General features: G+C 47.3%; 1 protein-coding gene and 1 long non-coding RNA gene across 3 annotated transcripts; one reads left to right on the top strand and one right to left on the bottom strand.

Annotated features, from left to right (window-relative positions):
• Positions 1 to 225: 225 nt before the first annotated feature.
• ACTR1A (actin related protein 1A) lies at positions 226 to 25,382 on the bottom strand. The gene is made up of 11 exons (XM_067537201.1): positions 25,200 to 25,382; positions 18,863 to 18,927; positions 18,097 to 18,172; positions 16,092 to 16,217; positions 14,946 to 15,070; positions 13,200 to 13,416; positions 7,887 to 7,979; positions 6,863 to 7,037; positions 5,779 to 5,840; positions 5,327 to 5,367; positions 226 to 4,551 (listed from the first exon to the last, which is right to left on the bottom strand). The coding sequence occupies exons 1-11, from the start codon at positions 25,245 to 25,247 to the stop codon at positions 4,449 to 4,451; spliced, it is 1,131 nt and encodes a 376-aa protein (XP_067393302.1). The 5' UTR covers positions 25,248 to 25,382; the 3' UTR covers positions 226 to 4,448.
• On the top strand, positions 24,939 to 26,333 carry LOC137146081 (uncharacterized). 2 transcript variants are annotated; one of them, XR_010917832.1, is made up of 3 exons: positions 24,939 to 25,000; positions 25,888 to 26,007; positions 26,114 to 26,333. It is a non-coding gene; the product is annotated as an uncharacterized lncRNA (long non-coding RNA). The 2 variants fall into 2 exon arrangements; XR_010917833.1 differs by lacking the exon at positions 24,939 to 25,000 and adding an exon at positions 25,250 to 25,395.
• Positions 26,334 to 27,844: the final 1,511 nt, after the last annotated feature.

Genomic DNA, 27,844 nt, shown 5'->3' with positions numbered 1-27,844 from the left:
AGTGGGTTTTGCCTCCCCGCAATTGCAGGGGGCTCGTTCTAGGCCCTCAGAAGCCAATAACTTGTTTTAGGAGATAAAGGAAGACGGTGGCAGTTGTACCCGTGTACTGCACCCCTCTGCTCTGAGGCCTGCGATGAGCAGGCAAATTTTGCAGCAAGAAACTGAATCCAAAGAAATTGCTGTAAGAGCCCATCCAGCCCCCCTCTGCAGCCAGAGATACGCAGGTTTGTATGTGAACAACTTTATTTAGGGATGGGGGGCACCCTCGACACCATGGTTGGGACAGGTGTGCAAGAGAGGGTGTCCGGCTGCTAGAACAAATGCTACATTGCAGAAAGCACCTTTCAGTCGGGTCCATGTGATTTACAAGCAGAACACGGCCTCCTGCTGGCTCAAAGCCAGGATAAGGAAAACGCTTCCTCTTCTCTTACCCCATCCATGAGCTGTCACTGCTCTTAACACCACGGGTCATTCCCTTACCTCCCTGCCTCACCCGCTGCCTGATGCTACCACTCAGAATACAACTTCTTTCCAAGGAAATTGGCTTTGTGGTACCAGCTGTTCCTCATCAATGGGGTTTTTACAGGTTCTCTTACTTACAACCACAATTCTTTGTTCTTAGAAGGATGGTGAGTAGTGGGAGGCTGAACAGCAGCCATGCTTCCCCAGGGAAATAAATAGCGGGAGATGAGCTGTCTCCTGAGGGGTGGGGAGACCATGGAGCCTTTGAAATACCAGCTGTAGCGCCTCAGCCTTTATAATACTTGCTACTGCTTGGATGGTGTGCCAGGTCCCGAAATTGCACTTCAAACAGAAGATGCAACTTCGTAGCATCAGGGAAGAACTCCATGCACAGACCTCCCTGCATCAGCGAGGTGGGAAGCTGACACTTGGTAGAAGATGTGGCACTGAACGGAACTATGTTCCCAAACGGTCCTATCACACACCGGACTGTCGCATCACGTTGCTTTCTACAACCAAATGCGGCAGCTTTTGCCAAGGCCAGAGGTCTCTTCGGGTGCCCTGCCGCTTGAGGAGGTTAGTTCATGCCTAGTAGGAGGCAAGTCATGCAAAGAAATGGAGGGGACCAAGCAGAATTTGCCTTACATGCAAATTAAAGTCTGGTGTCCAAATCCTCTCACTTCCCTCTTCTCTGGGCCAGCAGCTGCCAACCACTAACATTATAATGCGTAGCAGTTGCGACGCGGTGATCAAAACGCGAGCAGCTAAGATCTATGGCAAATATATAAGCCTGTTTCTTCCTCATGTCTCTGGAAAAGACAAAATAACGTCTTAGGGCCATGGTGGATGATACAACCCACTTTTAACTCTAGGGACGCAGCAGATTGGAAGAAGGGGAGTTCCATGGCTGGCATTAGCTATTTTTATCCCTTGCTCCTTGGTCTATTCCACAGCAGCTATTTAAATCAGCATGTTAAATCAGAGGTAGCGAGTGCACAGATCTTCACTAGCCCATGGCTTCACGTCAGGCTGGTCAGCCAGAGGTGCCAGGGATGGAGACTTACCGCTCTGAGGTGAATTAAGAACAAATTTATATCCTGCTGGTGCAAGCAGGTTTGCGTCTGGAGTGTACATACAGGATCCAGAAAGGGAATCAATAAGCAACTAAGGTACAAGGCTGTGAATATATACATCACCTGTGCTACATGTATCACCTGTGTCAATTTGTGCCGGGTGGAAAAATGGGAAGAATTTGACTAGCTGGACTGAGAGAACATGCCCTCACTGCACAGCTGTGTGTGCGCCAGCTGTTTTAGGCTATGTTACTTTTATAACAAATTACAGCTGAGCTGCAGCCTAGCCAGCTGCTGAGAACGTTTTACAGACTATCACCCAGTGTCCTCTGCTATTCCTAAATCACCTGACCTCAGACTCTCCATAGGGGGATGGCGCGCTGTTTCTGGTGCAGTATATCGGGTTAAATTATAAGGGGAAGGCTACAGCTGCAGAGAGGTCACTTCTTGCACCCCTCCCTTTCTATCTTCCTTGTGCTTAAAGGGGTGTCAAAGCTGCTCTCTGCCGCTGTTTTGCCGTCAATGGTGTGATTGCCAGAGTTGGATACTTGAATACACAAATACAACGTGGTGAGGCTGCAGCTGCTGTTGAGAGTGTAGCAGTGCCAGCCTCGCTGTTTTTAGTGGGGGGGATGTGTAAGAATCTGACTTCCACTCAAGTTCTGGCTGGTGTAAAGCGAGACCCTGACAAAAGCAGCATGAGAGGCCGTGGGAGTGAGTGGAGAGCAGCCTGCTGCACTGTACTGCTAGGCAGGAGGAGCAAATTCTATCCCTCGAAAACCACGCTATCAATCCATTGCAGCGCATGGAGGAACAGGTTCTGTTCCCCACAGGCAGCACCAGCCCGAAGTTGTCCCACAGCCTGGAGTCTTTCAGGAGCACGCCTGGCTTTTCACAGCTGCAGGTGGGGCGCTGTACAGGGATATTAACGGGAAGGGGGGGGTGTATGAAGCCAAGGACAGAGCAGTAGAGGTGGGAATTACAGGTGCTTACAGCTTCCTTTTCAAGACAAAGCAGGGATTTACCACAGGCCAGTTACCTTTTCTTTAAAAAATGCTATCCAGCCTGTCTTCTAAAAGAGCAGGTGTGAACATTCCCCCCCACCCCGCCTTAATAAGCACAAAGTCTGCATTTGCACTTCTGATGAAGGCGCAGCTGGTGTTTATATTGTAGAAATAAATCCAATTGCACATTCTAAATCCGGGGATTGAGTCTCCACTCTAAACTAAGAACCAGTGCTTTAAAATAAAAAAAGTTTTGAACAACTGCAAATCCCTTAGGCAGTAGGAGGAGCTCAGGGTCTCCCCAGGCTGCTGCTTTCCTACTTAAAATTCCTCCTTCCCACCCAGACTTGTTCTTTGCAAAGAAATTCTCTGACAGATGCGGCTCGCTGTAGAGAGAATGCTACTACACTGACTCCACACCTCTGCTGTGTTCTCTAATAGGGAAGTGGCTAAAACACACAAGACATTTGGTTCTCAGCAACACACCCTCCCTTTCAAAACAAAACAAAACAGTGAAAAGTAAACAACACTGAAAAGTAAACAAGCACCTGGTGATCCATCAAACACAACACACCCCACCCAAAGCAAGTGCCTGGCCTTTACACTGGCTGTAGCAGTGTCATAACAGAGGGGCCCACAAAGTTAACAGCGTACGTGCTAGAGTGGAAAGAGCTATTGCTCAGGACTCCGTTCATAATGCCAACGTCCTAACACAGTTTATTGTCCTCTCCGTTCGTGCATTCACGGAGAATGGTGACTCACCAGCAGTAACCAAGGAGCGTTGCGGGTTGGCTGGCTGGCTGCTACGTTAAGCATGTGTGCTGTAAACATTAGTGTTAGCATTAAACAATGGAAATTCAGTACAAAGGTGTTGGAAGGAGAGCAGCAGCCTGACCCCCAGGGGCAGCGACGGCCCCTGGGAACAGCAGCCCTGTTAGTAACTTAGCTATTACTGAACATTTAAATAAATAAAATCATTCTAGTTACAATGCACTTTTTCCAATTGGTTTTTGCCCGAGGACGGATCCAATGAAAGAGGTTTCGTCTGGCTGAAAATGGATGGTTCCTTGTCCCTGCTGTGGGAGAAAGGGGGATATGCAGCTTCACCTTTTACAGCGAGAACACAGCACGGGAAACTTTCAAACCAAAATCAAAGCAAACACACGAGGGCCTTTGTCCCTGCCCTGGGCACTCGCTTCACAAGGAGAAAGAAGGTTAGCGAACAAGAGACTAGATCATAACCAGCTAGTACAATCTGAGCGGAAGAGGGGTGGTTGTGACCTACACCATGCAACACAAACTACGTCCTACCAGCAATTGCTCCAGCTGTGCACTCATAGTCCAGCCCCACGCAGCAGACTAAGAGTTTACACAAACACACCAAAAAAAAGGGGGGGGGAGGGGCTATAACTGCTCCCAATGTGCTTTTTCTGTATAAAAATATACCAAAAACAACTTTAAAAAAAAAAAAAAAAAAGGCTGAACTGCGCAGTGAGTCATTCACTGCTGAGCAACAACGAGGAGCTAAGGGGCCAGGGCTATGAATTGCCAGAGGGTAAAGACACGCCAGGGTTTGGAGTCTTACGCTAGGTAACTAGAACCCGGCTGGTTGATTTGCAGTGGTCAGTGTCTGTCTGTCTCGCGGTTTCTTTTCTCTGTGCTGCCAGATGTGGCTGTAAAAGGAATGGATCGTTCTGGAGAAATGGGGCCTGATTATTTTTCCTCCTAGTTTTTAAAAAAAAAAAGAAAAAAAAGTGATCTAATCCTTCTCCTCCTTGCTCTGCGACATTCTGGGGGCCATGCTTGCCCGCGCGCACACACACACGCACACACAACTCCTCACAGACGCTCGGACTCAGAAAAGCGAGTTTGGAACTGGAGTGAGTCTCCGAAGGACGGGTCCGCAGGGCTAGAAGGTTTTTCGGTGGATGGCCCGGGCTCCATCTTCTTCGTATTCCTTCTTTGAAACCCACATTTTCTTAAAGGTGTCCAACGAGGCCAGAATAGAGCCGCTGGGGAGAACAAGCGAGTGTGTTAGCAGAGCAGGACAAGCCGATGGCTCCTCGCGTGGGCCGTGTTCCCTCATTACGCACCCCCAGCTCCCATGTATTATCCAGACAGCGATAGCACAGCCAGGCCAACGCCCCCTGGTGCTAACCCCTGTACAAACGCAGAGGGAGAGAGTTCCTGCCCCAAAGACCTTGCAATCCCAGTAAACCGAACTCCCATTAGCTTCAGGCCCATGCTGATTATGCTGAGTTTCCAGCCATCATCGTCCATGCTTTGTCCACGGGGGAGCTGAAACTGTGCCAAGAGCCAGCCAGTTGCAAACACGGGTGTTGCCAGCAACGTAGGTTTTCTTCTTTCAACAGCACCTTAAATGGGCATGGTCAGATAGGCACCTGCAGCCCCGATTACCCTCTCACTTACACTGGTCGAAATCAGCCCTAACTCCACTGAAGTAACTGGTGTCAATGAGAGGGGAACCCGGCCCCAAACTCCCGCCCTAAAGTTTACAATCCAAGGGCTTGCTCCACTGAATGGGATGTGCAGGACTGAACCTTAAAATGATAAACAACAGAGGCTGAACTTAGAACTGTCTTGAGTCCAGCATGGTTTTCTGATGAAACAGGCCATGCGGCGGAATTTGGGACAAGGCCAGAACCTGGCATACAACAAATATGACCCAGCACGGCTGGGGCCACCCCGTGGGCAGGTTTGAGCTATCCAGGGAAATACAGGCTGAGAGGACAAAGTGCTTTATAGGCGTCACTGCGCAGTACGTACCCGATCCAGGTGGAATATAATCTCTCCTGAGGAGCAGATATCTGAAAGGAGAGTCAGGGAACTTGGATTAATATTGACCCCGGCTACAAACTGCTCCGCAGTTACACACACCCCAAGTCGCTCCAGCACATCGTACGCATGCCCTGGGACTGCTTTCGCCCCCAAGCGGCGTGGCCGGAGGATGATCTTCTCTAAGAGATCATGGGCAGAGATCCCGAAGGCGGGCTGCACTGCCAACAGGACGTCTCTCGCAAGAGCCTGAGTGGGCTTCAGCGCTAAGAGCAGCCACCACAGGGGTGCCTGGACTCTTTCCGAAAAGCTGGAGTTGGGGTGATGGGTAGGGCAGCGCCTGCCTCGGCCTTGTGTCCCCAAGGGGCTCAAATCTGCTGACGTACACCGGTGCACCACACGGGAGAGGCAGGCCAGGAAGCCTCGAGAGAGAGCGCCCCTACCCTTATTTTGACGTCCTTGGGTGCTAGTTTCTTCACTTCGCTCAAGAGCCTGTCTCCAAAGCCTGCACAGAGGAGGAAACTTTCCTTTAGTTTGGCCCCGTGAGCACGGCCCCCAAAATTTACTGCAGATGCAGCGACGCGAGACGCAAAATACTCCAGGGCGATGGCCCTGCCTGACCCTGGAGCCCGTGAAGTCCCTCCCCAGGGTCCTAGGCAGGCTGGGGGAACCGGCAGAGCATAACCAGAAAGAAGATCCTGCTACGGGGATGTGAGGGTTTGGTATAATTTACAGAGCCGTCCCACTCTGAGTAGTGCTGGATTGTCAGATTACTTGGGATTTCTAATTACAGCCAGGAGCTGGTTGTTCCCTTAGAGCATCTCAGGGTGTAATGAACACCGTGGCTTTGAGAACAATCTCTCCCTCTGTGTCCTTCTCTTCTCTGCCCCAGGCTGATGTGGGACAGGACATCCGGACATTCTGCTGTGGATGTAGCTACGCTCATTGCACATGCTCAGCTCTCGCCTGGGAATATTCCAACAGCCCTGGCATCAAAGGAGAGATCTACGGGAACTTCTGGATCTGCACCAGCCTTCTAGCGATTTAATAAAGAAACTGCCCTAAAATGGTTCAATGGAAAAGCAGAAAGAGCCTGGCTGTTCAGTCCTTCCTCAGGCAAAATGATGCTGCGGGAAGGGGACGGACAGGACAGCCAAGGGAGAGCATCAACGGCACGTGTGGGAGCTGCATGCCTTTAAGAAGTCTCCACTTCAGTCTGCAGAAGCTTGAGGGACAATTTGAAGCAGGGGAGGGATTATCTAGGACCCAGAGGGCTCTGACTTGGAGTAACGGGAGGAGTCTGGATGTTGGCAAAGTTTTGGAGAAAAGAACAAAGTCTCAGGCTGTGGCATTGTCTTCCCAGGGAAGTGGGCAAAGCTGGACAAAACCTCACTCCCATCCTGGCCCCTTGAGAGTGGTCGGAGAGTGGTCCTAGGATTCCAGGAACCCCCTCCGCTCCCACTAGCTTCCAGGGGACTTTGGCTGAGTCAGAAGCACAGGCTCAGGGGCGCTGCAGAAAACAGAGACCTTTGAAGAGCGTGGAGCCCCCAGACAGCACAATGTTGGAGAAGAGCGTTCGCCTCAGGTCCATGTCAGATTTCTGAACGGCGAACACCAGCACTTCGTGCAGCCCCTCGCACTCCTCTCCAATCAGGTCAGGCCGGAACAGTAACTCAGGGGCTCGGAAACGGGCAGGGCCGATCTGCAAACAGCAAGAGGGAACAACTTAGCTGCCAGTTGGGTAGGAAAAGGAGCATGGCCTATGCCTCTATCGCAGAGCCGCTTAGCCCTTCAACGGTCAAAACATCAACAAGTTATAGAGTCTCTCTGGTCTACCAGATGCTCGAATGGCATCTTGAAGAGGAACACAAGGCTGCTGGGCTCCTCCCTTTAACACACGCCAACTGCCCCGTCCCCGCTTCCATCGCAAATGAGCAGCAAAGCTTGGAGCAGAATCCAGATCTTCTCATTCCAAGTCTGGTGCCTTAGGGCAAAAAACGCCCCCCCCACCCCCACATATTCCCTCTCCTTCAGCCCTCATCTGCAAGGGTTCAATCTTTAGGATCCTTTCTAAGTCTTTCTTCACAGCACCGCTCGAGAAGATAAACCCCCTACACAGGTCGCTTCTGGATTTGCAGTAAGCTGAGACCCATTCGTCCTGTCCCTGACCCTGCATCAGAACCTGCGACTGCAGCCCCCTGCACTGCAGGTCTGTTATTCGAGTAACAGCAAGTCGCGTGCATTAACTAGGAACTGCATGTGTTTCTGGATCACTGGGATTTCAATGATTTACGGGTGTGCAGCGGCTCTCAAGAGGAAGCTGCATTTATCAGAAACCATTTATCAAGGGGTTCAATCACTGCAGGTCTTTCAAAGGAAACAGATAAGGAACTAGTCTAGCGATTTCTCTTGTAAAAGCTGTCCCTGCTGCAGCCACGTTTTAGCAAGAGATTCAACTGGGGCCTCCCAGCTCCCAGCAGCGAGAGGGCCCGGACATTCTACTAACACTGAGTTTCTTATGAAGAATAATTTAGAATTTATCCGTACGCACCTCAATAGTGCTTCCATCTGGCAGGTAGTATTGGGCTTTCTCGGTCTCTAACGTCTCGTCCTTCTGTGGGTTTATTGACAGGTAACAGGCACGCTGCAAAGAAAGGAAAGCAGATGGGTACGGCTTCTAACAAAACATTTTTCTTTGGGAAGAGAACGATTTTCAGCAGAACCTTGTGGGGAGACCAACAAATATTTCAGGTCTTTCTGAACTGAAACCTTTGTTAGTCCACCTTGAGCCACTGAGGTGCCTCATTTTGGTCCCCGCATCCCAGCTGGACTACATCTCCCATAAGGCACCCCGGTCTCCTACCAGCCTAGCTGCTATTGGGTTTCATGGGAAACAAAACATTCGGACATTTCGAAAGAGAAATGTCTTGAACTTTTTGTTTTGCAAGAAGCTTTGCTATTTTGAGCTGGTTCCAGTTTGGGACAAAACACACGTCAAAGTATCAGAGAGATGGAAATCCTTTCCAGGCAGCTCCACAAGCCAGTTAGGAAGGAAACAGTGTGAAAGTCACAATGCAAAGCAAAAAAAAGACAGGGGTAAGCCCAGAATTGCTAATGTCCCTGCTGACTGGCTGAAACGAGGTAAAAATCTTTTTTTTTTTTTTTTAAATGATCCTCTCTGAAATCCTCAGTACTACCAACCTGTCCTTCAAAAATCATGAGTTAGGCACCAAAATAATTACTGAAAAGTTCCAGAAGGGTAGCCATGTTAATCTGTACACAGCAAAAACAACGAGAGTCCTGTAGCACTTTAAAGACTAACAAATTTAATTTCTGCGGCATAAGCTTTCGTGGGCTGCAACCCACTTTGTCAGATGCAAGAAACAGAAATCAGATTGGAGGTATATATAGATATCCAAGGGTAAGGAACAACAACGGGGAGGGTAGGTGTTAGCAAGGTCCATTCAGTTAGAGTAGATGAGGCCTATTCACAACCGTTGATCAGAAGGTGAGAATGTGTGAACAGTGACAATTACTTCTTGTAATGAGAGAACCATTTCAAGACCCGATTCAGACCCAGTCTGATTGTGTCAGGTTCGAAGATCAGTTCCAGCTCTGCAGTTTCTCGCTGAAGTCTGTTTTTGAAGTTTTTTTTGTAGAAGTATGGCAACTTTCCAGTCAGCTACAGAGTGTCCTGGGAGATAGAAGTGCTCTCCGACTGGTTTATGGATGTTACCATTTTTTATGTCTGATTTGTGTCCATTTATTCTTTTGCGCAGTGACAGTCCGGTTTGGTCAATGCACATGGCAGAGGGGCATTGCTGGCACATGATGGCATATGTTACATTAGTAGATGTGCAGGTGAATGAGCTCCTGACAGTGTGGCTGATGTGGTTAGGACCTGTGATGGTGTCACTAGAGTCGATGTGCGAGCAGAGCTGGCAACGGGGTTTGTTGCAGGGATAGGTTCCTGGGTTAGTGTTCTTGTTGTATGGTGTGCGGTTGCTGGTGAGTATTTGCTTCAGGTTGGGGGACTGTCTGTAAGCAAGGATAGGTCTGCCTCCCACGGCGCGAGCGAGTGAGGGATCATCTGCTAGGATAGGTTGTAGATCCTTAATGATGTATTGGAGAGATTTTAGCTGGGGGCTGTAGGTGATGGCCAGTGGTGTTCTGTTGTTGTCTTTGTTGGGTCTGTCCTGTGGATGGTGACGTCTGGGTACCCGTCTGGCTCTGTCAATTTGTTTCTTCACCTCTCCAGGTGGGTATTGTAGTTTTAAGAATGTTTTATGGAGATCCTGTAGATGTTTGTCTCTGTCTGAGGGATCGGAGCAAATCCGGTTGTATCTTAGGGCTTGGCTGTAGACAATGGAGCGTGTAATGTGTCCCGGGTGGAAGCTGGAGGCATGAAGATATGTATTGCTCTCAGTTGGTTTTCGGTATAGGGTGGTATTAATGTGACCATCCCTTACTTGTATTGTAGTGTCCAGGAAGTGGATTTCTTGTGTGGACTGGTCCAGGCTGAGGTTGATGGTGAGATGGAAATTATTGAAATCCCGGTGGAATTCTTTGAGGGACTCTTTCCCGTGGGTCTAAATAATGAAAATGTCATCAATGTAGCGTAGGTAAAGGAGAGGTGCTTGGGGACGAGTTTCGAGGAAGCGATGTTCTAGGTCAGCCATAAAAATGTTGGCATACTATGGGGCCATGCGGGTGCCCATAGCTGTGTCACTGACTTGAAGGTATAGATTGCCTCCAAATCTGAAGCAGTTGTGGGTCAGGACAAAGTCACAAAGTTCAGCTACCAAGTGTGTCATATACTCATCAGGGGAAATGTTCCTGATGGCTTGTAGTCCATCTTTGTGTGGAATGTTGGTGTAGAGTTTCTACATCCATAGTGGCTAGGATGGTGTTTTCGGGGAGATCACCGATGGATTGTAGTTTTCTCAGGGAGTCAGTGGTATCACGAAGATAGCTAGGAGTGCTGGTGGCATAGGGCCTGAGGAGATAGTCCATATAGCCTGATAATCCTGCTGTGAGAATGCCAATGCCTGAGATGATGGGGTGTCCAGGATTCCCAGGTTTGTGGATCTTGGGTAGCAGATAGAATAACCCTTGTCGGGGCTCAGGGGGTGTGTCCATGTAGATTTGTTCCTATGTTTCTTTAGGGAGTTTCTGAAGTAGATGTTGTAGTTTCTTTTGGTATTCCTCAGTGGGTTCGGACGATAATGGCTTGTAGAATGTGGTGTTGGAGAGTTGTCTGGCAGCCTCCTGTTTGTAATCCGACCTATTCATGATGACTACGGCACCTCCTTTGTCTGCCTCTCTGATTAGAATGTCAGAGTCGTTATTGAGGCTGTGGATGGCGTTGCGTTCTGCACAGCTGAGGTTATGGGGCAAGTGATGTTGCTTGTCTACAATCTCAGCTTGTGCACATCAGTGGAAACACTCTATGTAAAAGTCTAGTCTGTTGTTTCGACCATCAGGAGGAGTCCATGGAGATTCTTCTTCTTGTAGCATTGGTAGGAAGGTATCTGTGTGTTAGTGTGTTGTTCAGTGGTGTGGTGGAAATATTCCTTGAGTCAGAGACAGTGAAAGTGGGATTCCAGGTCACCGCAGAATTGTATCATGTGTGTGGGGGTGGTGGGGCAGAAAGAGAGTCCCCGAGATAAGACGGACTCTTCTGCTGGGTTAAGTGTATAGCTGGATAGGTTTACAATATTGTTGGATGAGTCAAGGGTATCGCAGTTGTGGTCTCTTGTGGCATGTAGGAGTTCAGATAGTTTAAAGTCCTTTTTCCTCTGTAGAGAAGCAAAGTGAATGTTGCAAATGGCCCGTCTTGTTTTTGTAAAGATCAACCACGTGGAAGTTTCTGTGGAAGTTTGGCCTTTCATGAGATTATCCAGCATTGAGAGTTATTATTGGTTCAAATCATCAGACTTAAATAATAAATTAGGATTTCTTTTTTATTTTCCTCCAGGTTTTTTGCCTTTAAGTCACACAAGGGGCACGTTTTCAAGCTTTTCTCCACAACCAGGCGGGGTAGAATTTTTTTTTTTTTTTAATGAAAGCAGAGATTCTCATGGTTATCCCTTGTCTCCACAACTTGGGTCTTTAAGTAAATCAAACAACAGGGCTTGTGATAAAATCGTGAGCTGGCAGCACTGCCAGAAAACAAATAGCAGAAATCTCACTGGTATTTGTCGGAGAATGATGAATTCGGACATCTTCAGTGAACCAGGAATTACTGGGGGAAGGGGAAACAGTGGGGGTGGGGAGACAAATTTAAAGGTCTTGTACAAGCTAACTGTCCACTCCCCCCGCCTGGCTAGTGAGAAGGTTCAGCAAGTCTGGGCTCATCTCTGTTTTTGTTCTGAAGTTCAGTTTTCATAAGTGTAAGGTTCAGAAAATCATCACTTTCGGGAGGGATGGCGAGCTTGAAGGGAGAGCAGAGGTTCCAATACCGGTGATTTGGTTGTTTCATTTTCTAAGATGCAAAGTGCCCCAACGACCCTGGCCATTTGTAGGCGTGTTTCCAAGGCACAATATACCATCGATTTGGAAGCATGCACGTTTCTCACTTTCCCCACCCCATCAAGCCTGGCATCTTGCAAGCTACAGCTATTTACTTTTGCAGAACGAAAGAGAATCTACAACACGTCTCTCTAGCCATTAGAAAAGCCAGCCCTTCTTCCCGAGTAATCAGCACTCCCAAAGCAGAAATAACGCCACCACAGACAGCAGAACCACCACCTACAAGCCTCACAACTCCAGAGCTTTGTGCATTCTGCTGCAGCCACTCAGCTGCTTCGCACTTAGCATGCAAAGCAGCAGCTCTGGCATTTGACTCCCAAGCCATGAGGACATTTCCTATCTTCTCTCACTCTCTGACTGGCAGGAGATCACAGACTGAAAAAACCTCACTGATACCACTGACACCAGGCACATGCATCTGTCTTAAACCAACTTTACAGGCAGCAATGATGTGAAGGGATTTTGCAATATGGCAATTCTCCACCAGATGTCACTACGAAGCAACGACAGTCAGAAATTCGAGGGTGCTGGGCTCTAATCACTTCAGGACTGATCCCGCATTATGAGCATTTCTATGCTAGTCATTGCAGTAGCTCAGTACCCAGGGAGGCAAAGCCTCCATTGAAATCAATCAGTGGGAGTCCTATCGGTGTAAGAAACTGCTGAGTGAGGTCTAGAGAGATAAGCAAAGCGACTGCTAAGAATCACTCCCTCTTCTAGTTTAAAATATTTACCTTCCCCCCCCAGCTTTATCCTTTTCTTTGGCAGAGCTGAGCTGCCTTCCTCCATGTTTCTAACAGAGCAGTAGCCAAGATGGCTCTGGTTTGTTTACTTCCCTGATGGTGCATATTTATGAGAGACTTCTTTAGCAGCAAATGCAGTTCCCAGATCACAAAATACTGTTTATATTGGGACTCCTAAGAAGAGTCTCTCTCATTTGGGCACTGCACTTTAAATGTTATCATTGTGAACAGCGGCATAATGCAACTTGGAATATTTCAGACTTCTCAGTCTGATCCGGCATGGATTTAACTACTCTTTTTTCCATGAAAGGTTACTTTAGTGCTAACGGAAGGTGCTGTCTTGCCAGCCCTGGGGACTGGAGGTCTCCATTTATCTGCACAACTGGTACAGCACAGGCACTAGCAATGCAAGCTTCCCCCACGCCGACCTGCTTACGTGTCTCAACCCTAACATGAAGAGATCCTCTGTCGGAATCTGCCAAGACCGCCACCAAAGAGCCCGCCATTTAGGTTTCCCACCCCGTTTCATAGACCCCTTGGCTCAGCAGTGCAGAAAATCACACCCAGATCAATCACAGACAGCGGGGCACCTCCTTGATGGTTTTGACGATCTCGAACTCTGACGATGTGTGGAAGTCGTAGCCTTCTTTCCGGAGATAGAGGCGAAGGAAGCGGGATACGTCGCGGCCAGCGATATCAATCCGCATAATGGAGTGAGGCATCGCAAACCCTTCGTAAATAGGAACCGCATGGGTAACGCCATCCCCGGAGTCCAGCACCACCCCCGTAGTTCTCCCTGTAGCGTAACTGCAACAAAGGAGGGAATGATTGTGTTTCAGCGTGACAGACCGCGACCTTCACAATGCACTTGTAGCTGGCCCAGCCAATGCCACATTTACACTACCGACAAATAACAAAACAATTAGAAAGAGGCAAGTAATTGCAGAATAATTCAGCTTACTTCTGAAACGGGCATTTCTACTTTTTTTTTTTTTAAATGAAAGTTTTCTCAATTCTGAGGGACTCTGTTTAATTTTGGCCTTACTGCAGGGTTTGGGGTTGTCGGTGTTTTTAAATAAGCTTTTATAAAATGTAATATGAAGAGAAGCGAGTAGTTATAATCAATAAATGTGCATATTGGTAAAATGGATCAGTCCAGCTTCATAAGTGAAATGCAGAAAGCAAATGATCTGACTGAAGAACACTATATTGGAGTTAAAAAATGCATTTAACTATCTAAGGGTTACTAATAAAAAAGGGAAGGATTTTAAAAGAAATATGGTTAATCCAGTGTCACTAGCTGTGCATTTGAAACTGGACAGTGCACTAAAGACGACCAATTTTATAAAGCCGCCTTTTGTTTAATATGGCTTGGTAAAGACCAGGACAGAAGTCCTTGCAGATGAACCATGACTTTTTTTAAACCAGTCCAGTCACAGCCACTTCCCTGCTCACCCCATCTCCCCACAAGCCATACTTCAGAACAGCCGGAGGGGCAGGAATCGTTATGTCAGCCAGTCCTGGCCCCTCAAACTGCCAAGAGAGCACTTGTGGTAGGAAGCATGTGCCTGGTGCTTTCCAGAGCAGGGACAATATGGCTGCAACGCAAGGCCGTGGGAGGAGATGTACCGCTTTGGATACTCTAGCCTTTTCCCCCCACCATTGCCACCGGCAATTTAGCTCCCCCAATGGTAACAACTGAGGGGCACTAGTTTAGTCAAGGCACCGGCAGCCACCAGCATTTTAACCCCCGCGAACCACTGCTGTGGACAGGACTCCATGACAGGATGGTAGAATTACGAATGGCTGTGAGCCTTGCTCGTTTGTACCAGCTGAACTGCCGCCCACTCAGTCTCACACTCTGTCCTCTAGTGGTGGCTGGACCACACAGAGATTGAGCCTGGGGCAGCCTTGGCTAACACACCTGAGTCTTCTACCTCAGGCAGTAGAGGCTCCTGCTTTAAAGATCCCGAGATCCCAGGTTCAAGCCCCACTGCTAACGTAGGGTGCAGAGTTGCAGACTGTGGCCTGTACAGGGATTTGTGTGGTGGGCCACGTTACACTAGCAATGACTGGAAAGAGTTTTTTCAGAAAAAAAGCTTAATCGTCTGTATATTTCTCATTCCTTCCAGGTGGCTAAGGTCTGAATTAGAAATGAAACAAAACTGCCAACATGAAAGCTGGACCCAAACGTCCCTGTGGTTCTGGGATGGGCAGATCCATCTCCATTTACACAGTCATCCTCCAAAGGAACAGCTGGTTTACAGGCCAGCCTCACTCGAGTATTATTCCTGCCCTTCCGCTCAGGCTGTGCAGAGAAAGGGGCAGATACTTACAGGCTGAGCACAGCTTGCATGGAGATGAAAAGGGCTGGCACGTTGAAGGTTTCAAAGAAAACCTCAGCAGCTCGCTCTCGGTTCTTACGTGGGTTCAGGGGAGCCTCTGTCAGGAGCACAGGATGCTGGAAAGAACCAAAACAGAACTCAGCCAAGGGCTTTGTACCGTGGCTCTGAGCACATGGCAGGAACCACTGTGGCTGGGAATGCTCCATCACAGCTAGAGGTAGGAGTGGGGCTCTCTCCCCACCACAGGCTAGGAATGTCCATATGGATTGGCAAGGGGGGGGTGGAGGAGGTGTTACTGGAAATGTGTTCCAGAATAACCGTTTAGGAACCACAGGGCTACAAATAACAAGATGGGATGAAGTTAAGGAATGAGGGAACACTGCCAGCCAGGGAGATCTCATAGGAGTTTTTATAGGCTGTGGAATAATCTCCCACTGAAAGGGTTGGAGAAAAACTCATGAGTTCAGCCATTTCGAGCTAAGTTAGCCAGAGCACTGGGGAATAGACAACAGGGACAATCTTACTGTGCTGAGGATGGGCAAGATGACCTAATGGATCTTTTTCCATCTGTCCACTCAGAAGTCACATTATTAAGTTTCCAGCAGGGCTGTCTTAAAAACACAGGCCCTGACTAAGAGGCTGCAGAAGTCAGTTCATCACCAGAGTAGTGCAGTAATGCTTCTGAGCCACTTACAGAGCAATTTCACAGGCCATCTCGCAGACATGGCCCTATTTTATTTCTCTCTCGCCAGGTTGAGTGCACAAGATTTACTCCTCCTTCCTTTCAAACAATCTCCTTGGCAAGCATTGGGTGAGTGGATAAAGCAGAAACAGGAAAGATTAGATGCACCTGGCCTTGCTCAGAAATAATGGGATGCTACATTAGGGCGAATGTGTGCGCGGAGTCCCAATGCTGGATCATCAGTAAAGCTACAATCTCAGATTAGCCACAAGGCATCCTGCTTGGGCGCTTCTTGGCCGAGGCCTAATGTTAAGCAATTATTTCTGATGAACAAACAGGTCTATTTAGAGCTTCTGCGGGGCAAAGCAAAGGGAAGATGCTAGATCTACCCCACAGCTTATTAAATAGACAGTTAGCAACAAAGCACTGGGCCTGCACGGAATGAAGCATCTCACCTCTTCTGAGAAAGTCTGAAGCTGGTCTTTCGAATACACATACTGCCAGATGCGCTCCATGTCATTCCAGTCCTTCACTATGCCATGTTCCATGGGATATCTGATCGAGAGCAGACCTCTGTGCTCCTAGCCACACAGCAAAGACAACATAATACGCCTTTCAGCAAGATTTCCAAACATACCCGCCACTGCCCATTACTACTGACACTGCTCCTCTCACAAATGGATCTGCTTGCCTCTAGCTCCACAGAACAACACTGAATTTCTGTATTTAAAAAAAAAAAAAAAAAAGGAGAGGATGGATTTTAAAAGGCCAGGACTGTAAATAAATGACAAACTCCTTTCACACAGAAGTATTCCCAGGTGATGAATTAGGACTTCTTATGCTGGTAGCACATTAATATCCTGTATTTATCCAGCGCCTTCCATCCCTACATTCCTCCTAAACGGATATACAAATATCCATAAGCTGGTATGTTTGTGTCACTAGTTTATACATGAGGGGAAGCTGTAATGGGATCCACTGGTCTTTTAAGAGAGGCTATAGGCCAATTTCCGCACCAGACTAGGCTGTAGGCATTCATGCGACTGTGTGCTGGGCAACACAGGACTACACATGACAAGTTTTTGGGGCCATTTCGAGCTAAGTTAGCCAGAGCACTGGGGAATAGACTATAGGGACAATCTTACTGTGCTGAGGATGGGCAAGATGACCTAATGGATCTTTTTCCATCTGTCCACTCAGAAGTCACATCATTAAGTTTCCAGCAGGGCTGTCTTAAAAACACAGGCCCTGACTAGGCGTCAGTTCATTACCAGAGTAGTGCAGAAACACTTCTGAGCCACTTACTGAGCTTCTCTAGCTATGGAAACCAGAAGCAAAGCAAGACTGGGTTTTTAAGGTTCTTGACCATGAGAAATGGGGACGCAACGTGAGGAGGAACTGTGAGCTGGCCTAGAGAAAAGCCAGAAATACGAGGACCCGAGAGGGGTGAAGTGAGTGATGGAGGAAGCTATGGGCAAAAAGACACAGAGGGTTTGGGATGGGAACTGAGTGCTAAATTCCTGTTTCTGGGATCTGCGACAGGGACTTCCAGGTAGGGTAGAAGGAAATCCACATCCACCCTCTGTATCAAGAGGAGCAGTTGCTGGAGAAAAGGACTACTATTGGCACTGATCAGCCCTGCATCAACAGGGGTGGAGATGGATAAGCGAAGGATGGAAGCATTTAGCCGAAGGCTTTGGTTCTGTTGAACCCTGGAAAGGGAAGACGCTCTTGCTATGGCCAGAGGGCCAAAGAACTTCAAAAAAATCAACTGGCCTACAACAACAGAGGCTGCAGTTCAGAGGGGGGAGGCTGAAACACAGATCTGGAGTGGAAACTGAGGCACAACTACACCCAGCAACAGAAAGAAAGGAACCTGTTACTGAATCCCATCACTCCCCACTGAAATGCAGCCACCTCTGGGGAGAAGGACGGCAGTTGATTAACAGCCCACAGTACCACCACACAACAGTCAATAAATGTTGCATCCAGTTCAAAATGGCAGGGGAGCTCAGGGAGGGAGGATGTAACTGTCCAACTGGAATCAAGCCAGGACACTGGAGGGTGGAAATCCGACTCTAGGAAAGTGCTACGGACTCCATAACAATCCTATGTGATCAGGCCATTAGTTTTATTTTCCTTTTCAAAAGGACATCATCTAAAAGAAATACTATCCTTCTACAGGCACAGAGAACACGGACAGCAGAGAAAGACTCCACCGTTCCTGAGCGAATGTAAACTGTTTAGTTGAAACAACTAATGACAAAACCCAGGGGCAGGGCCCAACCGTCAGCCTGCTGCAGGCAGCACTGGGGCCTGGAAGGTCTATACCACTGCCCTTCGCAGCTCTTCTACTTTCAATGGGAACACTGCCCTCGACGAGTGAACTGCTGCGACTCTTCTCAGTTGGGAACCATTCCATTTGCAGACACGTGGGTACCCAGGATAAATGGCTCTTACCTCTGCTTTTGGCCCAATGAAAATGTCGCCTTCTAGCGCACCAGCCATGACACGAACGTGCTTTGGTCTGCCCACACTAAAATGGAGGTTACAAGTATAAGTGAGTCTCATGCAAGACAGCATACATGCCTGAGCACTAATCAGTCAATGCTTCTCTCGTCACTGAGAAGCTATTTCTAGCAATGGTGTGAAGCAGTACTTCCCCTTGGTGAGCACACACACACTCCTGTGAAACAGCTAGGCTGGGGAACTAACAGCTGGCAGTCGTGTACAGGCATCCAGATCCTCAGCTAGAACTCCCACGGACACTTTACATGAGTAAAGATGGTAGGACTGGGCTCAGAATAAATACATGAAGGTATTTTTTTACCCATCCTATTCTTGTTTTTTCAGTTTTCCAGAGTACCCCACTTGACCAATGTTTTTCCTGGGGTTAAAATTAATTCCACCTTCGGTCTCTTTATAGTTCTACAACTACAACCAGGTGCCGGGAGCCCACAGCACTTGATTGAAAGCGATGCATAATTATCCTTTGCACTTTTTAACAACTTCAGGAGATTGAAAAGCATTTAACATTACTGAACAAAACTCCAGAGCACCTCTGCGAGGTGGGCATCCCCTCAGTGGCAGAGCCAGAGATAAAACCCACTTCTCAGATTCCCAACCCCCACTTAAACCACAAGATCATTCCTCCCCTCTATGTAGATTGCAAATGGTCTGGGATACTCAGAGCAACTAAACCCCCCCGAGTTACTAGGATACTTACTAGTTTGGAAAACAGTACTTCGGTATCTGATCACCTGCAAATCCTGCTTTGATCACACCCGAGCCCTGTGGGAGGAATGGAGAAGTGTGTGAAAAGCAAGTAATTAATACTGAATAGTTCTGCATATCAGTCACTGTGGCCCTTGTGTTCAAAACAATTTAAAAACAAGTAGCATGGTAAATTGAGCCCAAACTGCCCTTTGCCTCCCTGTATCATAAAGCAAGCTGCCCGCACTGATGATCCAAATCCAAACAAGTGCTTCATCAAGATGTGCTTTGCAGTGTGCTAAGGTTCCTTAGAGGGAGTGATTTCCACCCTCCACTGACCAGGCCTTGCTGTGCAGGCCTGGAGTGGGAAAACTGAGGAATGTCAGCAAAAAGCAGCAGCTCATCTGGGCTGTCACACTGCTGCACAGAGCTACCCCAAGACACAGAGTCTGCTTCCTACAGAAGACTGTTTTAGAACCAAACACCGCCACCTGTTTAGCACCAAAAGGAAATGAGGCCTCGGCCCTCATGGGATTCCAGTGTAACCTAAACAATAGACAGATGGTGGAGAGGGCAACAGGAAGCAAATAATTAAATGGCAGAGTTTAGCAAAAACCAGGTCGGTTCAACTTTTAGATGCCATTTCTTAGAAGGGAAGTAGGAGAGTTCAGAGGCCTTTCGGAAGGAGCATGCCTTAAAATGGGACTTGGAGGAAAGGTTGGAGGCATGGCTGAGTGAGCCAAGGAGAGAATTTTAAGTGGAGAATGACCACATGGGAAACAGACTGGAATTGAGGCTGGGAGAAGAAAACACCAGCTCAATGTGCAGCGGCAGTCAAAAAAGCTAACAGGATGTTGGGAATCATTAGGAAACGGATAGATATTTTCTGTCTTATTTTCATATTGCCTTTATATAAATCCATGGTACACCCACATCTTGAATACTGTGTGCAGACCTGGTCACCCCATCTCAAAAAAGATATATTGGAATTGGAAAAGGTACAGAAACGGGCAACAAAAATGATTAGGGGTATAGAACAGCTTCCATATGAGGAGAGATTAATAAGACTGGGACTTTTCAGCTTGGAAAAGAGACAATTAAGAGGGGATACAATAGACGTCTATAAAATCATGACTGGTGTGGAGAAAGTAAATAAGGAAGTGTTATTTACTCCTTCTCATAACACAAGAACTAGGGATCACCAAATGAAATTAATAAGAAGCAAGTTTAAAACAAACAAAAGGAAGTATTTATTCACACAATGCACAGTCAACCTGTGGAACTCCTTGCCAGAGGATGTTGTGAAAGCCAAGACTATAACGGGGTTCAAAAAAGAACTAGATAAGTTCATGGAAGATAGATCTATCAATGGCTATTAGCCAGAATAGGCAGTGATTGCTGTTTGCCAGAGGCTGGGAATGGACAACGGGATGGATCACTTGATGATTTTACCTGTTCTATTCATTCCCTCTGAAGCACCTGGCATTGGCCACTGTCAGAAGACAGGACACTGGGCTAGATGGACCATAGGTCTGACCTAGTATGGCCGTTCTTATGTTCTTACAATCGTGCTGGGCAGTTGACCTCATAGAGCTACTGAAATCTCTCCAATCAAACAACAAAGTTCACTTCCCCTCACAGATATTTTCAGGATACAAGCTGGGAACCTGGCTGACTACCACACTCACTGCTGATCCCCTCCACTTCCTTTTCTCCTTTCTACAGGAGTGTCCTCTTGAAACAAGGAGTGATCTCAGGGAAACTCCCAGGTTTTTAGTATAAAGAACAGATTCTCATGTGCTTTGAGTCAGATAATCTTGGTTTGCTCTCTCAGGACACTGAAAACGAGCTCCTCCGTGGAAAGGCACGCAATTAAAAAATGAGAGTGGATTGAGGCATGTGATGTCTCCTGAAGCCAAGTGACTCTAAGAATGGGATCCTCTATTCACCTTCAGTGACTCCACTCCGCGTTTTCTCAGTTTACAGGTCAAGAGAATTGTTTTAACTGCCACCCAGGATCCCAGACTAACAAGGCTGCTCTTCACCCACAGATCACAAAGTGCCCGCCAACGGTGGGTTAGTATCTCTAGCCTCACCTTACAGACAAAGGCCAACAAACTGATTTGCCCAAAGACACTCAGCAAGTCAATGGCAGACTAGGAATAAAATTCATAACTCTGGCCTCCTCGGCCAGTGCCCTAGCCCCTGAACTACGCTGTCTCACTGTGAATCAGCCCCATCCTGCCACCAGAGCACAGTTAAGATGTTCGGCATGACACATAGGAGATTCCTGCTTGGTGGCCCATAATTTTGTCGGCTCTCTGCATCAACATACTCACACATGGAAATGATCTGTGAAATAAGAGATGATGTCAGCTTTACATGGACTCTTTTCTGACCTGCAGTCTTAGAGCAAAGCCATTATTCTAGTCTACAAAACACAGTCTTGAGTTTCCTAGGCAATAACTTTAAGGGCTATATACTTGGCAAATACACAATTTCATCCTTTGTTATTCACCATAGCAAAAAGCAGGATAAATAAATACAGTAAGGCAACCTCATCCAAATAAGTGCTTATTTAATATTTGAGTCTAGATAATAACTCTTAACACACTGCCAGCATGTCTTGCTCCAAGGAAGCAGTTTCAGGAGAACATGATGCTCGTATTTAACACTGTAATAGAAACGTTCTTCTGCCAAGCTAAAAATCACTCAGAGGTTCCAGCAAGTGATGCATTTTTAACTTACTTATTAAAGTTCCAAATCAGCTGACATTTATTTGTCCTTCAAAAACAGAAATTGGACTTTAGTGGAACACACAGGCCTGCAGGCCCAGGCCCAAATGCAGTGGTACCATGCAGTAATCCAACTGCAATTGTTAGCCATCTCTCCCTTATGACAGCTGACGATGCTTTCCAGTCTATTTAGCTCTCCTGTAAAATGCTTGAATCTTTCCAAACAAAGCTACACCTGTGTGCATTAGGTAGGTGGAGCTATTTAATCTTTGTTAACTGTCCCTGTAGATCCACACAGAAAAAAAATGTAAGTGGTAAAAGGGCACCGCCAGTTTAAGAGTCACTGTTTTAAAATAAATATTTTGGGGGGATTTGTTGCCCTGGAATAAAGTTAGTTTTAAGGAATGTGGTGGAAACAATTTTAAGTACAGCAAAACATGTAACCTCCCCTCTGGCTGCAACAACACTGCACACCAAAAGCATATTACATTTATTAAGACTGATTGATGAAGGAAGGAAAATAGATTTTTAAATCTGTTATCCTAACTGGTTTTGTATTTTAAATGGGGGGCGGGGGAGAAGGGAACCATAAAGACTGTTTTCAAATCAGTGAAAATAATCTCATGAAAATATTTTGTTACAGCACCTAAACTTTGGGAGCAAGCTATCCTTTCACCAACTTTGTAGTGAACTATACAACTGATTCACTGATCCTGAAGGGGTTTATGAGCTGAATAAAAATAGAATGCATTGACAGATTAAATCTACTCTGGTCTCACAACTCTATGGAAAGAACACATTCCATACTCTTACACTTCCATTTTGGTCGATGTTCTTTTACTAACATCAAGAGCATAAAAAAACTCTCTCAAAGAACCAATATCCAGGCGTGCTATATCAGCTGTATAAAACAACACTATTCAGATTACAAAGACACACTTAATTCTCCTCTCAGAGTTCAAGTCTAATGTAAGTGAGTACAACAGCACTGAGGTCAGGGGAGTTGCCAGTGCTGAATCTGGCGCTTCACCTTGACTGGTGTCATTTATGTTCACCAAGGCCATTGATTTCAGTGAGGCACCATATGGGTGCAGAGATCTGCCCAAGTGGTGCTCATCACACAGCGGGGACCCAAGTCATTTACAATTTACTTATGGGAAAGAGAAGGAGTATTAAGCCAATCTCCAGCTTTATACAATAAAATCTCTGTGTGGACACATGAGCATGAGTTTATAGCATGGTGATATATAATAGTAATAGGTAAGAGTAGGTACTACTGGTAACAGCAAAACTGGAATAGGGACTCTGGATCTGTTCCTGATTCTTACTGCCTCATTTTACTCCATGCCTACAGCAGGGATAACACCCAACTTCTTAAAGCCCTATGACACTCTCTGATGAAAGGCACTACAAAGAAGTAGAGAACAGTAGTGTACAGTCTGCATTGTTTCCACTGTCTGTCTCTCCTAGCACTTTCCTCTATCACACATGGGAGCCCCAAAATTGCAATGTCACTGTAAAATCCTGATCTGGGAGCCTTGCCAGCAAAAAATGCTGATCTCACAACATAAATTGCTCAATTATTTACATCTCACAGACCAGGAAAAATCAGACATGCTGCAGCTATCTGGCTCTTTATAGCCTTGCTTGATCCCAAGCAGTGTCTGCATATTATTAGCACTAAGTTTTAATGAAAATTCCTTTGCACTCCTCCCTTGTCTTTCATCCTAGAAGCTCAAAAGCCTTTTACCAAGGTGGGTAAGCACCACTATTCCCATTTCATCGATGGAGAAACTAAAGCACTGAGAGGTTAAGCAACTTGCCCAAAGTCACACAGAGTTAGTGGGAAAACAGGATTGAGGGGACCAATCTGTGAAGTCTGAATCAGGTTTCAAAGTTTGAAGGGTATAGATATAGTATTCCAGTTCAGGAAAATCTCTTTAAAAGGGAAAGGACCCAGGCCTACCAACCCAAACCACTGCTCTCACTTCTAGACTTTCTAAAGGGAAACATCAACTGTGGGGTTAAAAGCCAGCACTAGAAACTATGGCTGGAGCCGCAGGAAATTTGTAATGCTTCCCTCAGAGTGAAACAAGAGTCATGCCTCCCATTATGACACATACAAGTCACGAGTCTGAAATATATTTGGAATTAGTTACTGGAAAAGGTAGATTGGCAAAGAGGTATGAAAGAGTTCAAGAGATGGCTGGATTTCCAGGTGGCAATTGGGATGGATAGTAAAAATGCAGCAAGAAGAAGTTAGGAATCACCCAATATAAGAGCAGACATGCTAGGATGTCTAGTGTGGTCCTAAATGGTCCAAAGATATGAGGTACAAGAAAACCGGGAATGTATTCAGAGCTGCAAGGCAAACAAGCCTTTGCTGATTTTTCTTGAATCCTTTTGCCAAAGGGGATGGAGAATGGTGAGAGGACAGGCAGAATCCCCCCCACTTGACATGTGAACAGCAAAAGCAGTTTGGAATATGGGCATCCCGAGGCTGACGGGAGGAGAAAGGCGTGCGTGACCCATTGTAATGAATCCGGCTGCCTCTACATCATCCCTCTCCTCTTCTCACCCTTTACCAGATGGTCCTTCTTGTCGGGAGGCCCCGTGAACCAAAGCTAACCCAAGCACAGTCTGCATGGGGCTCTGGAGTCCCACGCCGAGGCACCTGGCCCGCCCCCGCCCTGACACTGAGATTAAAGTTTTGGCTTGAATCAAGCAGCAGCATCACCCCCTTGAACCTGTCATCTGTGCAGGCCCTGCCCCCACCCTTAAATCCAGGGCAGCGCAGTGCATTCTGGGAGCAGTCAGTCATCCCCATGGGGGGTGGGCCTCACTTCCCATTGGCCGGGAGATGGAGCAGTGCATGCTGGGAGCCGTCCCCACCCTGGGGTCCACTTCCTACTGGACACAGAGTGCATGCTGGGAGCGCTTATCCCCAGGGGGAGGGCACAGCCCTCTGACCTCCAGATGGAGCAGTGCATGCTGGGAAGTGTCCAGAGGCACACCTCCTGCTGGGCACCTGAGCAGTGCATGCTGGGAGCCTGGTCAGGAGGGAGCCTCTGCCAAGTCTGGTCACAGACCAACAGGGCCCAGGCCAACGGAGCCTGAGGGGCCCCAGCCTATACCTAGAACAGACAGCTACGGTAGCCAATCACCACAGGTGCCTGCCTCAGGGGCGGGGCTCGTCAGGTTTAGCCAAGGGTCCGGGCATCCCATGCGACTGACAGCCGAGGGAGCCAACCAGGCCACCAAAACACCCCCCCGTGTCCTGGCACCACCGCGGAGGCGGGACGGGTCGCACCAGCAGGTTCAGGTGACCGCTCCTCCGGTGACTGGCAGGCGCGGGAGCCAATGAAAAAGCGGGGAGGGCGGCGGGCACGGCCCGAAAGGCGGGACGAGGGCGTGCAGTGAGTTCGGTTGACACGTCGCGCTGGGTCGGGGAGGGGAGGGGAGGGCCCGACATCGGGGCGGGGCGGGGCTGGGCTGGGCTGAGGGGACTCGCCCGGGGAGGCGGGCGGGGTCCCGGTGACAAAGGGATGGTGCCGGCCGGGTCTTTCCCACCCCCCTTCCCCGGTGTCGGCCTGAGGGGGCCGGGCCCGGACTCACGTTGTCTATCACCACGGGCTGGTTCGCGATCACATCGTAGGACTCCATGGCGGGTACCCGCCGCAGCCGCTAGCCAGGGACTGGGAGCGCGACAGCCAAGCCAGCCAGCCCGGGCCGCGGGGCGCATGCGCGGAAAGGCAGCGCTGCGCCGGGCGCTGTGCGCCTTATGAGCGGGGCATGCTGGGAACTGTAGTCTGTACGTGAGGGGAGGCCCAGGGCATCTTGGGAATTGCTGTCTGGGGTTCTGTGCAGTCCCTGGGATGCTGGGAGCTGTAGTGGCTGTTGGGGGAGGGGCTGGTGCATGGGGGGCCTGTGCGGTCTGCTGCTAGTAACTGGGGGGTTGTAGTGTTTGTTGGAGGGAGAAGAGCTGGTGCATGGGGGGAGGGGCTGAGCAGTCTCTGGGGTGCTGAGGGAGCTGTAGAAGAGTCTGTCTGGCGGGGGAGGGGGGCCTGTGCAGTCTCTGCTGCTTTTGCACCTTAGAAATGTCTGGAGTGTTAACTGGGCTTCCCCACTTTGCTGGTGAACCTCTAGGTAGCGGGTCTGGTGCTTCAACCAGATTGCAGCTGCCCAGTCTTTAAGAAAGGTTTTCTTTCCCCAACACATTCGTGCCCTGTGCATGAAATGGAAGTTGGGGGAGGGAGCAAATAATTGTAAACAGTCTGACTAAAAACCCCTTTTCCTTCCCAAGTGCTGCAGCACTGAGTCGCCCAACTTGAATGATGTTTTAACTTCAGCACTCCTCCACTCACCATGCAGCCCTCCCAGGAAAACCTGACCTTCTAATGTAAAAAGCAAACAGCAAAAAGTGGTGTGTGTTTGGTTTTTTTTTTAAGCATAAGCCTTTAAGGCCTTTATATATCATAAAGAGTCAGTCAATGGAGGGCACAGAGCCAATATTTTTTGTTCCTCTGCAGATCTTCTTTATAGGAACATGGCAGTGGCCATACTAAATCAGACCAATGGCTCATCTAGTGAGGAATTCTGCTTCTGCCACTGACTAGTACCAGCTGCTCCAGAGGGAGGTAAAAAACACCCTGTAATGGACGACTTTGGAATTGCCTGCTCTATTGGGAAGTGTCTTCCTACGCCTATCAGTAATAGTTTTGCTCTCGGGCATCAGTGATTATATCCCAAATTTACATAAAAAACAAGCAAAATCTAGTTTTCTTGTCTTATGTAATTTATGGATGTTTTCGTTATCCATATAAATGACTAACCTTTTTGGAATCTTGCTAAACTTTCTACCTCAGTGATACCTTGTGGAATAAGTTCCATGGATTAATTATTTATGACATGAAAAAGTATTTCCTTCTATCAATTTTAAATTTGCTGCCTTTCAAATTAATTAATTGTCCCTTTGTTTCTCTGTTAGGAGAGAGAGGAAATGGCAGTTTCCAGTCTACCTTCTGGATACCTTTTTTTAAAAAAAAAAAAAAAAATCCATCATGTTATTGGTAAATAGCTCCAATTTTTTCAGTCTCTTCATAGGGAAGTCTCTCTATACTTCTAATCAGTTTGCTGTCCGTCTTTGAACCCCATCAATTTCTTCTCTGTTTTTTGAGGTGTAGCAACCAGACTGAACCCACTAGTCCATGTGATGATGTATCATTGATTTAATCTGCCATTCTAGTATTTTTCAATACTAATTTTGATCCCATTCTTTATACATTCTATTGACATTTTGATTGTTTGACTGCTGCTGGGTGCTGAGCAGAGGTTTACACCAAACTGCAAAATGACAGTCCTTTTTGTGATTGATTACAGTTAACTGAAAGCATATTCAATATTGAAAGAGTATTTAAACTGTGGGTTATTTAGTCCATTCTGTCTCATTCACACATTGGTCTTCTTCTGCCATGACCTTTACATTTAACCGAATACAGATAATCTCAGCTCAGATATTTATCTTAATAGATGTTGTTTGCAGTGTTATTGTAGTTGTGTTGGTCCCAGGAGACATGAGATACAGGGTGGGTGAGGTAATATATTTTATTGCAAGGGTTCTCAACCTTTTTATTTCTGAGCCCCCCTCCATGCTATAAAAAAATCTACGGCCCACTGTCCATAAATGGAGAATGTGCTATGTAAATGGAGAATGTGAACGTGTTAGTTTCCATGCTAGACATACTGAAACCATTAGGTTTAGTACATCATGTAGGGAAATTAAGATGCCTTTTATTTATATATATATATATATATATATATATATATATATATATATATATATATATATATACACCAATGTGTCCAAATAGCAGGAGGTGAAATGGCTTTTATTTTTTGTATGCTCTCTGCTTTACTTTGGTGGACCCCCTGAAACTTGCTCACAGCCCTCTGGTTGAGAACCGCCATTTTATTGGACCAGTTTCTGTTGGTGAGAGATACAAACTTCTGAGCTACATAGAGCTCCTCTGCAGGTCTGGGAAAGGTAATCGGTGAGTGTCACAGCTAAATGCAAGATGGAACAGATTGTTAAGCATAAGGAGTCAACACATATTGCAAGAGACCATTCAAGATGAAGCAGGCAGTTAATGCCTCTGCAGTCATAGGATAAAAGAGAGTTAGTGGGTTACAGATTGTTGTAATGAGACATAAAATCAGTGTCACTGCTGAGTTCATGATTTTTAATGTCTAGCAAAATTAAG

The sequence above is a fragment of the Emydura macquarii genome, unplaced genomic scaffold, assembly GCF_026122565.2.
Source record: "Emydura macquarii macquarii isolate MOO-44397 ecotype Brisbane River unplaced genomic scaffold, CSIRO-AGI_Emac_v2 contig_3692, whole genome shotgun sequence".
NCBI lineage: Eukaryota > Metazoa > Chordata > Testudines > Chelidae > Emydura > Emydura macquarii.
Note: the sequence above shows the minus strand (reverse complement) of the source record. Positions and strands in the feature narration are given on the sequence as shown.

Coding starts and splice junctions, on each gene's coding strand:
- ACTR1A (XM_067537201.1), bottom strand. CDS start 25,247: ATGGAGTCCTACGATGTGATCGCGAACCAGCCCGTGGTGATAGACAAC. Junction 15,071..16,091: donor TTCAGACTTTCTCAGAAGAG/GTGAGATGCTTC, acceptor GGTTCTTTCCAG/CATCCTGTGCTCCTGACAGA. Junction 7,980..13,199: donor TCGTCAAAACCATCAAGGAG/GTGCCCCGCTGT, acceptor CTTTCTTTGCAG/CGTGCCTGTTACCTGTCAAT.